Source organism: Panthera pardus, unplaced genomic scaffold (genome assembly GCF_024362965.1).
Source record: "Panthera pardus isolate Hobbes unplaced genomic scaffold, ASM2436296v1 HiC_scaffold_24, whole genome shotgun sequence".
Classification (NCBI taxonomy): Eukaryota; Metazoa; Chordata; class Mammalia; order Carnivora; family Felidae; genus Panthera; species Panthera pardus.
Window position 1 is genome coordinate 39,984,037 of NW_026526810.1, and position 13,987 is coordinate 39,998,023.

Sequence of the window (13,987 nt, forward strand, 5' to 3'; positions counted from 1 at the left end):
AAGCATTAACTGATTTATTAGATACAGCTGTAATTTCAAAGAGCTTAGAATCATTTTTTTACCTTAGGTTTAGCAATAGTGCTAACATTAGACCCGTGGCTCTCAAACCTTTTGGTCTCTTAAAAATATTAAGGATTCAAAATAGCTTTTGTAAAGTTTATCTCAGGAATGCAAGGATGATTTAACATACCAAAGAAAATCAATGCAAGTCACCATAGTATAGTAAAGTCTTCTAAATGGCTTAGCCACTACTGGGCACTGTTTCAACTCATTCTGTGCTCTAGCATTTATCCATGTGCACTCTTACATGCATGCTCCCTCCTCACACATACACTTTCCAATCTATATACAGAGATTAGTGAGGATAAAGGAGGAAAGAATCACTGGGGTTATGAGTTATCCAGCTTGCAATAGGGTTGTGCTAAGGATCTTCTCTCACTTCCCAAAGCCAAGTGAGAACTCCAAGAGATTTAATAAGGCACATTTCAAGGAACAGCAATAATGACCTTTTCCTTAAAAAAATTTTGTTTTTTACATTTATTTATTTTTGAGAGACAGAGCACAAGTTGGGGAGGGACGGTGAGAGGAGACACAGAATCCGAAGCAGGGTCCTGGCTCTGAGCTGTCAGCACAGAGCCCGATGCGGGGCTCAAACTCACGGACTGTGAGATCATGACCTGAGCCAAAGTCAGATGCCCAAGAGACTGAGTCACCCAGGCGTCCCAATAATGATCTTTTCTGATGGGATAGTGAATATAATGACTTGAATAAATAATACAAAAATTAAAAAAAAACACCAAAATAGGTTTGTTTTATAGGTTATATGAATAGAAAAATTGTTAAATGTGCATTTATTTTATTAAATGCTTTCACAAGTACATGGAATTTAACCTTCAGAGACCTACAAAGTAGATGGAAGCAAAATGCTAATTCTGTTTCTCAAGTGAGGAAATCAACACAGAGATAGGATTTAAGGTTAAAAGACTTGTCTTAGGACTATAGGTCAATAACTTCTAACGATGGGATTTCAACCTAGGTCTTCTGAATCTGAATGGCACAATTATGTAGTATGTATTAAATGGGAAAGTATTGTTAGAATAAGAGTTAAAACTGGCTCATATGCCCATGTCTGAAATTAGGGTGGAACTCATGAAAGGCATGTGAACAGCAGAAAACAAATTTCCTACATTCTGCCTTTCCTTTCTTTTGTTTTAGCTTGATCCTGATGGTAATCTACAGGTGAATTAAGTATTCAGGATTCTCTCTAAAGATGGGGGGAGGGGGGGCAGGGAAGCAGAGAAGATGGCCGTTAGTAAAAATGCAATATGCTAAAGGAATGTGAAGAGTTGAAACAACATTTCCAAGTCAAAGATACTTTTGGAAGCTTAAAGAATTGGTTAGAGTATAGGACTGAAATGAAAATACTCAGAACAATAAGTTTAACATTACAGGATAGAAAAGCTACACAGAGCAAACGTAGGTTCTTCACATAATTATGTCAGCAACTCTGTTCTTTTTATGAGGAAATATGCAAATTCATTTTCAGAAGTGATAAGCATTTTGTAAAAGGGTAGGAGGATAACTTGCTTTGCTTCCACTTAAAATGGAGGTGAGTGTGAAAATCTCTGATGACAGAGACAGTCTAGTGAACTGGAGAACAGAAACCATTTTAAGTGGAGGGAGAAGAAAATATGTTTAGTTACTAAAATCTTAGCACATTTAGTCACAAATTAAAGGTATAATAGTGAAATAAATCAGATAAATTTCTACCTCCTCTATTAAAGTTCTTATTTGTGTGTTAAAAATGATCTCACTTTTGTATTTATTAAACTTACTTGACAGCCTGGTAATCCGGTGTCTCTGCTGTACAGGGAAAATGAGCCTCTCTCTGACGTTTTTCCTATAAAACAAAAAATATAACTGTATACAAAAATCCTCACTTATTGACAATCAATTCAACTTCTAGACCATTCATAGTAACTATACTGTGATTTGGAAGTACAGAGAACAAATCAGAAACAAGAAGACAAAATCCAATAAATAAAATTTAAAAAGCTTACTATCATTCCAGTTTAAAAAATTCTGATTTTTGTAAAATAGCATGTATTTTATTGAATACTTTCTGCTGTGAAACACTGAAAAAATATTCAAAAAAATGGAAAAGAATAGATATCTATATAGCCAACAGTATGATCCATGTACTTGGTAGAGAGAATAACGTTTTCCCATATTTGCTTCAAAGTGAACATTTCTCCTCCTCTTCTCTCTTTCTCAGAAATTGAAACAGTGTAGACACAGTTCAAATCTTAACTCAGACCCCAAGGTAACCATCATCAAAAGGTTAGTGTATATGATCCCCCACCCCCACTGCATATTTTGAAACTGTTAACATATATTTATGTACTCAAACAATATATGTTACTGTCTATATTTAAAACATTTATTTTGTGTGTATCTTTAATACATTTAAAGATGGGATTATATAGTATCTATTCCTTTTGAAATCTGCATTTCCATGCAACAGTATGCTCTTACGATACATGCGGAAAATAGACACCTGGTGTATTCATTTTTACTGCTATAAAATGTCCTATTATGCAAACATAACCACAGTTAATCTATTCCCCTACTGAGAAAGAGATTTAGCTTTTTTGCTATCAGGATGGTAAAACAAATAGCCTTGCACATGCGCATATGTACACATAAGACTTTCTCTAGGATAGACACGGAGAAGTGGAGCTGCTGGATTAAAGAATGCACACTTTCAACTTTACAGGTGTTGCCTTACTATTATCTGATGTCATCATGCGAATTTATACCCTTTACAGAAATGTGTACAAATTCTTTCTGAGACTCTATAGTTCAAAAGTTGGATGGTTAAGTGTTAGAAGTGGTATGCACTGGTTCTAGAGGAAGAGTAGGCAGTACTGATACTGAAAGAAGTTCTTATTTGCTTTTCAATACACCAGAGTTTATGTTCAATACAGTAAATTTACAAATATTACAGATTTTAACTAAAGAGTCTCTCACAGACATGTTGCTTAAACAGATTTCTGTAAGGGGGCATCTGGGTGGCTCAGTCAGTTAAGCATTTGACTTTGGCTCAGGACATGATCTCGTGGTTTGTGGGTTCAAGCCCTGCACTGGGGTCTGCAGTGGCAGTGAGGAGCCTGCCTGGGATTCTCTCTCTCTCACACACTCACTCTCTCACTTGCTCTCTGCCCCTCCCCCACTCGTGTGCTGTCTCTCTCAAAAATAAACTTAAAAAAAATAAGGATAAAAATCTTAAAAAAAAAGATTTCTGTAAGGATCACACTTTGATGTTAGTATCAAAGATGGAGACACAAATAAACAATGACAATGGCAGAGCTAATTGTTTTTCTCCATTCCAAAGTAAAAACAGTAACAATATAACTAAATCTGACCAGTTTTCCAAAATTTTTTAAATTACTAAGGGTAGGGGTGCCTGGGTGCTCAGTTGGTTAAGCATCTGATTTTGGCTCAGGTCATGATCTCACGGTTCATGAGTTTGAGCACCACATCAGGCTCTCTGCTATCAGCGGGCAGAGCCTGCTTGGGATCTTCTCTCTTTCTCTCTCTCTCTCTCTCTCTCTCTCTCTCTGCCCCTCCCCCGCTTGCACCCTCTCTCTCAAAAACAAATGAAATTACTGAGGCTATATGAACTTCCTCATAATTGTATACTACAGAGTTATTAGCTTGTCATTATATAAAAATGTATAGTTTATTAACTTAAAAACTCCACACATAGATGGGATGCTCAAAATTATGTACTGATATGGTGCACATAATTTAAAAAAACTTTAAGATATATGTACTAATATCTGATTAATTTCATTGCCGTATACATGCCACACTGGCCAAATGATGTAAAATCATACAACTCTAAATTTAGTATGTACTGACCTGTTAGATATAGAAAATAATCCTTGTAATAACAAAGCTAGTTATTAGAAAATACAGTAATAACTCAGAGTATAATTTCAGAGCCCATTAGACATTATAGCACATGTCTTAAAAAGCACTTACTGGCTATTAGTGATGAAGCACATATTTCAGGTGAAGTAATGCTAACACATAAAAATGCAGATTTATGAGAAAAGGTTAATTAATGTAGTCTATTTGTCTCATAGTCTCACCATAAAGCAATATGTTCTACATAAAGTGCTTTAATTTGCAAAATATACATATGGAATAAAATGGAAAAAAAACTGTTAACTCTCTGAGGATCTATCCTTTACAAGCAAGACTGCTTGTAGGAGTCCAGATGATACACAGGGGTTTTGGACTCTACTCTTCTACTCTTGGAATCTGACCTTACAAAACCACAAAAAGATTGTACTTTTGCAACTGTGACACACACACCACTCCTGTGTCTCATCAAAATGGATAAGAAACCCTGCTGGACCAAGAACATGGCAGAGACTGAAGGGAAATGCCTACTCAGAATGACTGGCAGAGAGATTACTGAGGTAAAATAAAGAACAGCACACATTTTTGGTTTGGAGGTATTACTTTATTAATCAAATAAACACGTTTATGAGATAATAAAAATCACTCTCAGTACATACCATTTTTTAAAAAGTTTATTTATTTATTTTGAAAAAGAGAGAGCATGGGTAGGGGAGGGGCAGAAAGAGAGAGAATTGCAAGCAGGCTCCACACTGTCAGCAAGAAGCCCAATGCAGGGCTTGAATCCATAAAGTGTGAGATCATGACCTGAGCTGAAACCAACTGAGCCACCCAGGCACCCCAAGAAAATACTGCTTTTGAAAACAAATCATGTACCATATACTTGGCAGAACAGAAATGGGAGACTATATTAACATTTTAATTATTTATTTTTTAATGTTTATTTTTGAGAGTGCAAGTGGGGGAGGGGCAGAGAGAGGGGGACAGAGGATCTGGAGTAGGCTCTGCACTGACTGGTAGGCTGACAGCAGCAAGCCCAATGTGAACTCATGAATGGCAAGAGATCATCACCTGAGCCAAAGCTCAAAGGACTGAGCCACCCAGGTGACCTGACTTATTAACATTTTAAACAAATACCACAGAGTTAAAAAAACAAAACAATGCTTCTCTTTTACCACAATATACCACCAAGTAATTAATGGCTGAAATACTCAATAGGCCCTTCCTACCTTACAAATTCCTCTTCCTGAAATACTATTTAAACAACTAAGAAAGACTTAAAGCTCAACAACAAGTTAAGGCCTATTATATTTTTACTTTCAAAGGTACTAGATTCCCCCCCAACTGTTGGGAAGAAAAGGAAACAAAGTAAGAGATCAATATTAGCTCTGCTTTTAATAAAGTACAGTTTTCAAGTATAATTTTAATTATCTGTGTGGAGGCTACCTGTTATATTATTTAAGAATATGTAAGCTTTTAAACCTACTTTTCTGTGCCTATTAAAATTCCTAAACTTCTTCCTTTCACAAGGATATTCAAATCAGAGAGAATGAAAACTAATTTAACATAAGCTAAAACCATTACAGAGAAGTTTCTTCTGAGATGGAAAGCTGATAGCTTGTTTTTAAAATGATACTTAACCTATTCAAATGAGATTTTGAAATGTAAATACATTTTTATTTCACCTTTCATTTATTAGGAACTAATTATTTCTGAGGGACTTAGAAATTCGGTTACACTTGAAATAGAATAATGCATACTCTCAGTCTGAGATTTAGAAGACATTTATCTTTAATTCTCTCAAAATTACTTTTTTTAAGAACTATTTTCATGAATTAAAATTAATCTCTATTTTATCTCAGGTGTCTGACAAATAACAACTTTTGGCTACCGTTTTACAGTTTTCTGCTAAATAATATATATGAAAGCTGTATGTAGATAATTTTAATATATGTCACACAGCTAAACACAGCTGAAGAACTGTTAGTAACTGGCATGTATCTAATTTCCCTTGAATGGTGAAGGATCCATACCATCAGATCAGCTAAAAAAAACCCCAAGATGTTAGCCTAGAGAGGAGAGAATCTGAAAGAAGTGCAGTCTCTGTACTTTTTATATTTGCAGAACTATCATGCTAAGATGGAATCAAAATTACACTATCTGGTCCTAGTGAAGAGACTTAGGAAGAGGATAAAAGTAAAGACATGCGTTCCTTTACCTTGTTATAAGGAAGAAGTCTCAGAAAACAGAATTTCCAATAGTAAAATTACTAGTGTGCAGAAAATTATAGAATATTCCTGGTGTTCTTACTAGTAAAGAGATTTGGGGAATAATTAGCTCTTTTATTGTGGGTTTATTTATTAATGCTGTGGAAAATTTAAGAACACTTTTGGCAACCAAGTTACTACTAGTAAATCACAGTGAGTTCATGTTTACTGAACGTTTGGGTATTTTATAATGAAATGGTCATTCAAATATTTTGTTTACTTTTTCCTACTGGATTGTCATTTACTTGCTGATCTGTAGGAGTTTCTCAAGTATTTTTGATACAAGACCTTTTATTGTCTCTATGTAAATATTTTCACCCTTTTAATGGTGTCTTTGGATAAACAAAAATTCATTTTAATGTAGATTAATTTGTCCATTTTTTTTATATGTACTGTTTAAAAAATCTCTGCCTATTCCAAGGTCACAAATCTGTTTTTATTTTTCTGTGCTTTCTTCTAAAAGCTTTACTGCTTATCTTTCACATTTAAACCTGAATTTGGTTTTTGTGTATGTTGGTGGTGGTGGAGGGATGTCAAGATACATGTTTTCTCCACAGAGATATCCAAGTGACTTCAGAACTGTTTACTGAAAAGATGATCTACATCTTGAAAGTATCATCATGGCTGCTTATGAAGAACAAGCTGTAGGGAACAAGTGGAAGCAGGGAGACAAATTAGGAAAGTACTGAAATAATCCAGATGAAAGCTAATGATGGCTTTAGTTCTTCCAACTCACTGAGACAGGTACTATTAAATCCCTATTTTACTAATGAGGAGAAATAATTTGCCCAAGGTCACAGAATTACTAAGTAGTCAAAAGAACCTAAATATAGGGCTGACCCCAAATTCTTAACAGAATACTATACTGCACTGTTCTTCAGTGGAGGTTCAGGACACAATTCCCAGATTCAGCTCATGTATGTACGCAATTGGTGGGGCCCAAATATAGTACAGAAATTTTTCTCTATTTAGCCCTCTAAGCAGCCTCTACCAATGAAATGGTTTGGCACTATCTATTCCTGCTGAAAAGAGGGATGGATGACAAATCATCCCCAAAATGATTGGCAGCAAAACCCAACTACTCCAAGGATTGGTTTTGGGTACAGAACGTGGTCACTTACGCTGCCTTCACTCACAAGTAACTGCTGTTCTTTTTAGTTCTCACAAAGGGCATAAGTTAATGTTTTCCTTAACTTGAAATACCTGTTAGAAAAATACTTATTCTGATCTCATTTCATTTTTCTGGGTCTCAGTTTCCTAGTCTGTAAAATGAACAAGTTGGACAAGATCAGAAGGTGTGTAACAACATCCCGGGAGGCTGGGGCCAACGTAGAGATTTATTTTTGTGTATATATTTAAAACAATTAAAAAATTTAATTGCAGTGGTAGCCATGAAAAAGCACCTTGCAAAGCTCCTATTCCGGGAATATAACTGACTGAGAGATCCAGCTGCTATGCTCTGAAATGATAACTTCTGCAGTGAGGCCCACTTGCTTCCATCAACATGCTTTGACAGAGTATGCAGGGGGGAAAAGCACACTTCTTCCTGGGGGACATACATTTCTATGTTGACCAACTTTGGCTCAAGAACTCCCTAGCTGCTGTACTGAACCCTCCTTAGGGTGCACAGCAGTCAAGGACTCTTCCACTCTCTTTCACTCTCAGAGTCTTCAGATTACTGCAGGCAAGGTGACAGGAACCAGCATTTGCGGACTAGTTATTATGTGCAAGGCAGTGTGAAACATGCTTTACTTACATTGCTGGTACCACTGCTAGTTGTATTCTTCTTCCTACTAGAAATACTCCTAATGCCGAAGAGTGATTGAAGGACTCTGGTAACAGGTATGAGATATGACAGTAAAACTGCAAGATCTCCTACAGATCTCAATCTACTGGCTGTAGAAGCCTTCCCTGTAATACACTCCTGGCCTATATGCTCTATTCCTACCAATTCAAAATAACATTTTTATAAAGAAATGGCCAGGGACAAAGATATTATGGAAGGTAGAGCTAGCTCAGCATTTATTTCTGAAGCAGTCTAGTGAATACCTGAAGTTCAGTAATTTTAATGAATAGATACTATTTAAGAAATATTGACTTCATGAGTTAATGGCACAAATCAGAACAGTTTCCCTATTTGTCTGAAAGCCAGTATTATTTCAATGTTCATTTTTGTAAGGCATACTGAATTGCACTCATAAATTCAAATTCACCCCACCAGCTATATTTTAAGTGGGCAGAATTAGACTGATTTTTCTTAAAAGATAAAGGCTTAACCTAGAAAAAGAATCCTTGGATGTTTCAAACTGAAATATTTTATTACATACAAATCATGACAACTTTTCCAGATTTAGTTTTCAGAGAACAATGTGAAATCCCTACTTAGGCCAATCTAAATATTTGGGCATAAATCTAAATATGATCACAGTTTTATGAGCAGACTGTCTTCCTCCCCGCTTAGGTATCTTTGAAAAATCATTATTTACCTAACCTCTTTGCTGATGGAGAAGCTTTTCCTCTTCTTTTGTAGAAGAACACTACCACAAGTTTCATACAATTTCCATCACACCAACCACTCAGAGAAACATAAAAACACACTATCCTATAAGGTGGGGAAATCTGTAATGCCATTTGGTATACAGCAGAGCAGAGACTTAGGATTCTGGTTACTGGATTCATCTCTTGGCTCTTGCTTCTCTCGTACTGAGTGAACTAAGCAAGTTACACGTCATTTGACATCAACGTCCCCACTCACTCTTTTAGGAAAATCAGCTCAGTAACATGTACCTCACACAGGCCTGCACAGTTTAATTAATGCTTATAAAGTATTTGGAAATTCTTGTCTCAAAGAACCGAGGCCAATGTTAACTACTGGTATTACTGACTTCATGTGGGTAGCAGTCAGCTCAAACTTACACACAAAAAATCTAGAAAGGATCTCAAACTAACAGATTATTTTTTTAAAGAAAAGAAGAGAGACAGAGGCGTTTAACATAAATGCCTATTTTCTTTCACAACCATTTGTTTAAGTATTATTGGCTAACATGTGTGCCAAGTGCGCTGCTGGCTACATTGAAGATACTTAAATATCTAGTGCCAACAAGCACAGCTGCCGGACTCTCTCTGCCCTCCTCTTGTTCACTCCATGCCAAATTACTCACACAGCTATGAATGATGAGGCAGCAGCACAGGAAACTGCCAAGTGTGAGTGAGATTAGTGATAAACCAGAGGATCCCTATAGAGGTCAGTGATTAGCAAGTTCCCAGTTGTAATCACTTTTCTAACCCAGCCTCTATCTCATCACTTATTTAATCTTAACTCTGCACCAACTTCCTGTGACAGGCATCAGAACCTTAAGCAGGTTCCCAATCAAAAATTCCTGAAGAACTGCTAAGGTACCAATAAAGTATCTCATTATCCTTGGTAAGAGCATACAGTCATATTGGGTAATTTGAATAGGCTTTAGAAATGACTTCTTGAGACTAAAACCGGAGATGAAGTAGACCAGGATGCAAACATTCACCAGTCCAGCTATTTTCCCCCATGTTCTCCACGCCTTCCTAAAAATCAGATTCACACAGTAAATATATACAAATAGACAAGGATGAGAAGGTTTACACAAAACAGTATGTTTGCCTTTCAGCCCTGACAATGCCCAGAGAGAACATTAAAATGCATAACTCTATATAAGGGAGTGTGGTTGATAGGTAGATTGGAAATTAGGAATGAAAAAACAGAGTAGAATAAGATTGTGATCAATTTTAGTAATCTTTCAAAACTTTATGGGTCATTTTATGGTTCACTTTTGCCACATATGGAATACATAACAAGGTATTCATTATAGGTAGCTCAAAATCTAAACGGCCCTTCTCTGAGACATTTTAGTCAATAATTATATTTTCAAATTGTCCCTGAACACATATTTACATCTGTATTGCATTGTTGCTTTTCCTTAGGTTAAGAATTTAAGTGTTTTCTTACTTAATGTCTCCCTACTTCCCTAACCACATGTTGTTTAGAACTTAGAAACAAATTCATTTCATTTTTATACCAAGCCGAAATATTACAGAACTAGGAATTATCTCTTCATCCTTGGCTGCATTTCATGATAAAACATAGTGAATGCATATTCTTTAAAAATAATCAAATAACTTTTGTGTCTTAATTTTTATCCCATTCTTAAATAAAAAAGGATTTCAAAATATTCATTTGAGGCTTTACAACTTTCTAGGGACTAAACTGAGCCAAATTTCAACACCTTAATTTTAGTCCACTCCCCTTTTCCCAAAATAAAAAAAAGAAAATCAGGTTAAACTCATATCAACAAATAATTTGGCTGGGGAAAGAGAGGGGGGCATATTTTCAAAACGGTCCTGGTAATCATACTTCATTCTGACATACTGTTTCCACCAAATCCTTATATAGATGCTTCTGTCAGAAATTTCTTGTATCATACAATGATAAACAGAATATTAAGCTCATTGTTAATTCCTGTGATTTTTCTCACAACTTTCTGTATTTTGGCTGTTTAATTTAAATCATGACCTTACCACGCAAGGTCAATGTCTGTTTTTTATGGCACTTGGGGACCAGAAGGCAGATGCCACTTGTTTAGGAACATTGGTCTGGAATTCTAGACTTGTTTTGTTTGCATGCCAGGGACAGATTCTACTCTAAGGCTCTATCTATGGCATACAGCCACATGGAGACACAGACAGTATAAGAAAACTGTGCTCTAAAACAGTGGATAATAAATGATTGTTAATTGGCTAGTTTCCCTTGACAGCAAGAACTGGAATAGAAAGAAAGGAACTAATCAATGGAACTGCTACCATTCACCAACTATGTAGTCAGAAACAGAGTAGTAAAATGAAACAAGCATGGAAATGAAGAGTCAGAAGGGTCTATTCCTGTCTCTGCTATGAAGTAGCTGTCTGAAACAGGTAAGTTGTTAAACTCGCCAGGCCTCAGTTTCTTCACCTGGAGAATGGGGTGGAGTAGAGCAAATTTGATTTGGGATATCTCTTTCTGTTTTAATATCCCATCAAACTGGCATGCCCATCTATTTTGCTATTAATCAAGCACTCTGCTTCTGAAAGAATGTAGATCTGTGAACCACCAGTAGTAGGAGGAAGAAGATAAACTGCTAAAAAATACAGAGATTTTTGCAGGAAGGGTAAATTCAACAACACAAGAAACAACAGGTGTTGGCGAGGATGTGGAGAAAGGGAAACCCTCTTGCACTGTTGGTGGGAATGAAAACTGGACAGCCACTGTGGAAAACAGTATGGAGGTTCCTCAAAAAGTTAAAAATAGAACTACCCTACAATCCAGCAATCGCATTACTCGGTATTTACCCAGAGAATACAAAAATACTAATTCAAAAGGATACATGCACCCCAATGTTTATAGCAGCATTATCTACAATAGTAAAATATGGAAACAACCCAAGTGTCCATTGGTTGATGAATGGATAAAGAAGAAGTGGTGTATATATACAATGGAATCCTGCTCAGCCATTAAAAAAGCATAAAATCTTGTCATTTGTAATGGCAAGGAAGGAGCTAGAGAGTATTATGCTGAGCGAAATAAGTCAGTCAGAGAACGACAAATACCATATGATTTCACGCAAATGTGGAATTTAGGAAAGAAAACAAAGGAGCAAAGGCGGGGAGAGAAGAGAGGCAAACCAAGGAACAGACTCTCAACTATAGAGAACAAACTGATAGATGGTTACCAGAAAGGGGGGTGGGTAGGAAATGGGTTAAACAGGTGATAGGGATAAAGGAGTGCACTTGTGATGAGCACCAGGTGTTGTATGCAAGTTTTAATCACTATACTGTACACCTGAAACTAGTAATATTACACTGTATGTTAACTGGAATAAAAAAAAACTTAAAGAAATGTTAACTGGAATTTAAAAACAAACTTTAAAAAGGGACTTCTGGAATAATGTACAGTTAAAAAAATGATGTGTATAAGCAGTTTATCATACATTTGTTTAATACATTGAGGTATTTTACTGGAGGAGCCAAGATGGCAGAAGAGCATGGAAGTTTTTTTGTGTCTTGTGTCCATGAAATACAGCCAGATCAACACTAAACCATCCTGCACACCTAGAGATATTTTACTGTGAATACGGTATGTTGAATATGACAAACTGAAGTCAGTATACTTAGGGTTACCAAGACTTTATTTTATTTAGATTAAGAAAAGCTCTGAATGTTAATAAAATTTCTCATTGGAGCTCAACACCCTCCACCTATCTAATGCAGAAAGGTAAGTACTTTGCACACCACAGAAAATACACAGATACAGAGCAAATGAAAGAAGATGATTCTATTTTGTTGTAACAGATGAGAAAATGGCCAAAAGGGAGTCTTAAATTCCCTCTGTGGTCTGCTAAGATTTACATATGATTCTTGCTACATAATAGGTACTGAGGGCAAAATATGAGACATTCAGTTTTCCTTTCTTCTTTTTTGAAAATGTTTATTTATTTTGAGAGAGAGAGAGAATATCCCAAGCAGGAGATTTGATGTGGGGCTCTATCTCATGAATCGTGAGATCACAACCTTAGCTGGAATCAAGAGCTGGATGCTTAATCGACGGAGCCACCCAGGTGCCCCAACACACTCAGTTTTCATTGAGTGGCTTCCAGTATTGCATGCAATTTACTGCCATCCTACCTTTGCAATTTGAAAACAGGTAAAGGCTGACCTCAAGTGCTCAATGAGTTATAATCCAAATTAATTTGTGAGTCAGGCATAAATCAAAATAAATATTTTACATATCAACTCATTATAAATGGCTATACAAATTAATTTTAAGTCACAGAAGAGCTGTATATAATATTTGTGGAAGGGAGGAATGAAGGAAGAAAGACTGACGAAAAGAAAAAAAAACTGTAATAATTTAGGGAGGAGGTATGGGGAAGTGATTATGAACAGAGACTCTGGATGTAGACTAAGTAGGTTTAAATTCCCATTCTGGAGTAATATTGGCTTTCAGACAAATAGTATTTTATTTTGTATTTTAATGAAGTCATTGAAATAGATTATTCTCTAACCTCACTGTACTTTAGTTGCCTCAAGTGTGAAATGGGATAGTAACAGTTTCACTTCACTGGTTTTTTGTGAGGATAAAAATGTACTGACAAAGTGCTTAGAAAAAATGGAAAACACAAGATAAGGCCTAATTAGATATTAGTTATCACTCAAATCAAAACCATACTGAGATACCACCTCATGCCGGTCAGAGTGGCTAAAGTGAACAAATCAGGAGACTACAGATGCTGGAGAGGATGTGGAGAAATGGGAACACTCTTGCACTGTTGGTGGGAATGCAAACTGGTGCAGCCGCTCTGGAAAACAGTGTGGAGGTTTGTCAAAAAATTAAAAATAGATCTACCCTATGACCCAACAATAGCACTGCTAGGAATTTACCCAAGGAATACAGTAGTGCTGATGCACAGGGGCACTTGTACCCCAATGTATATAGCAGCACTTTCAACAATAGCCAAACTATGTAAAGAGCCTAAATGTCCACCAAATGATGAATGGATAAAGAAATTGTGGTTTATATATACAAAGGAATACTACTTGGCAATGAGAAAGAATGAAATCTGGCCATTTGTAGCAATGTGGATGGAACTGGAGGATATTACGCTAAGTGAAATAAGTCAGGCAGAGAAAGACAGTTACCATATGTTTTCACTCATGTGGATCCTGAGAAACTTAACAGAAGACCGGGGGGAGGGGAAAGGCGGGAAAAGAAGTTACAGAGAGGG

General features: G+C 36.3%; 1 protein-coding gene across 10 annotated transcripts in view; it reads right to left on the bottom strand.

Moving 5' to 3' along the window:
- Positions 1–13,987, bottom strand: part of TCF12 (transcription factor 12) — a 377,037-nt gene that overhangs the window by 113,026 nt on the left and 250,024 nt on the right. For all 10 annotated transcript variants that reach the window (XM_019441990.2, XM_019441988.2, XM_019441986.2 and 7 more), the window contains one exon: positions 1,836–1,900. In XM_019441990.2, coding sequence (XP_019297535.1) covers positions 1,836–1,900 — 65 coding nt within the window. The remainder of the gene's footprint in view (positions 1–1,835; positions 1,901–13,987) is intronic.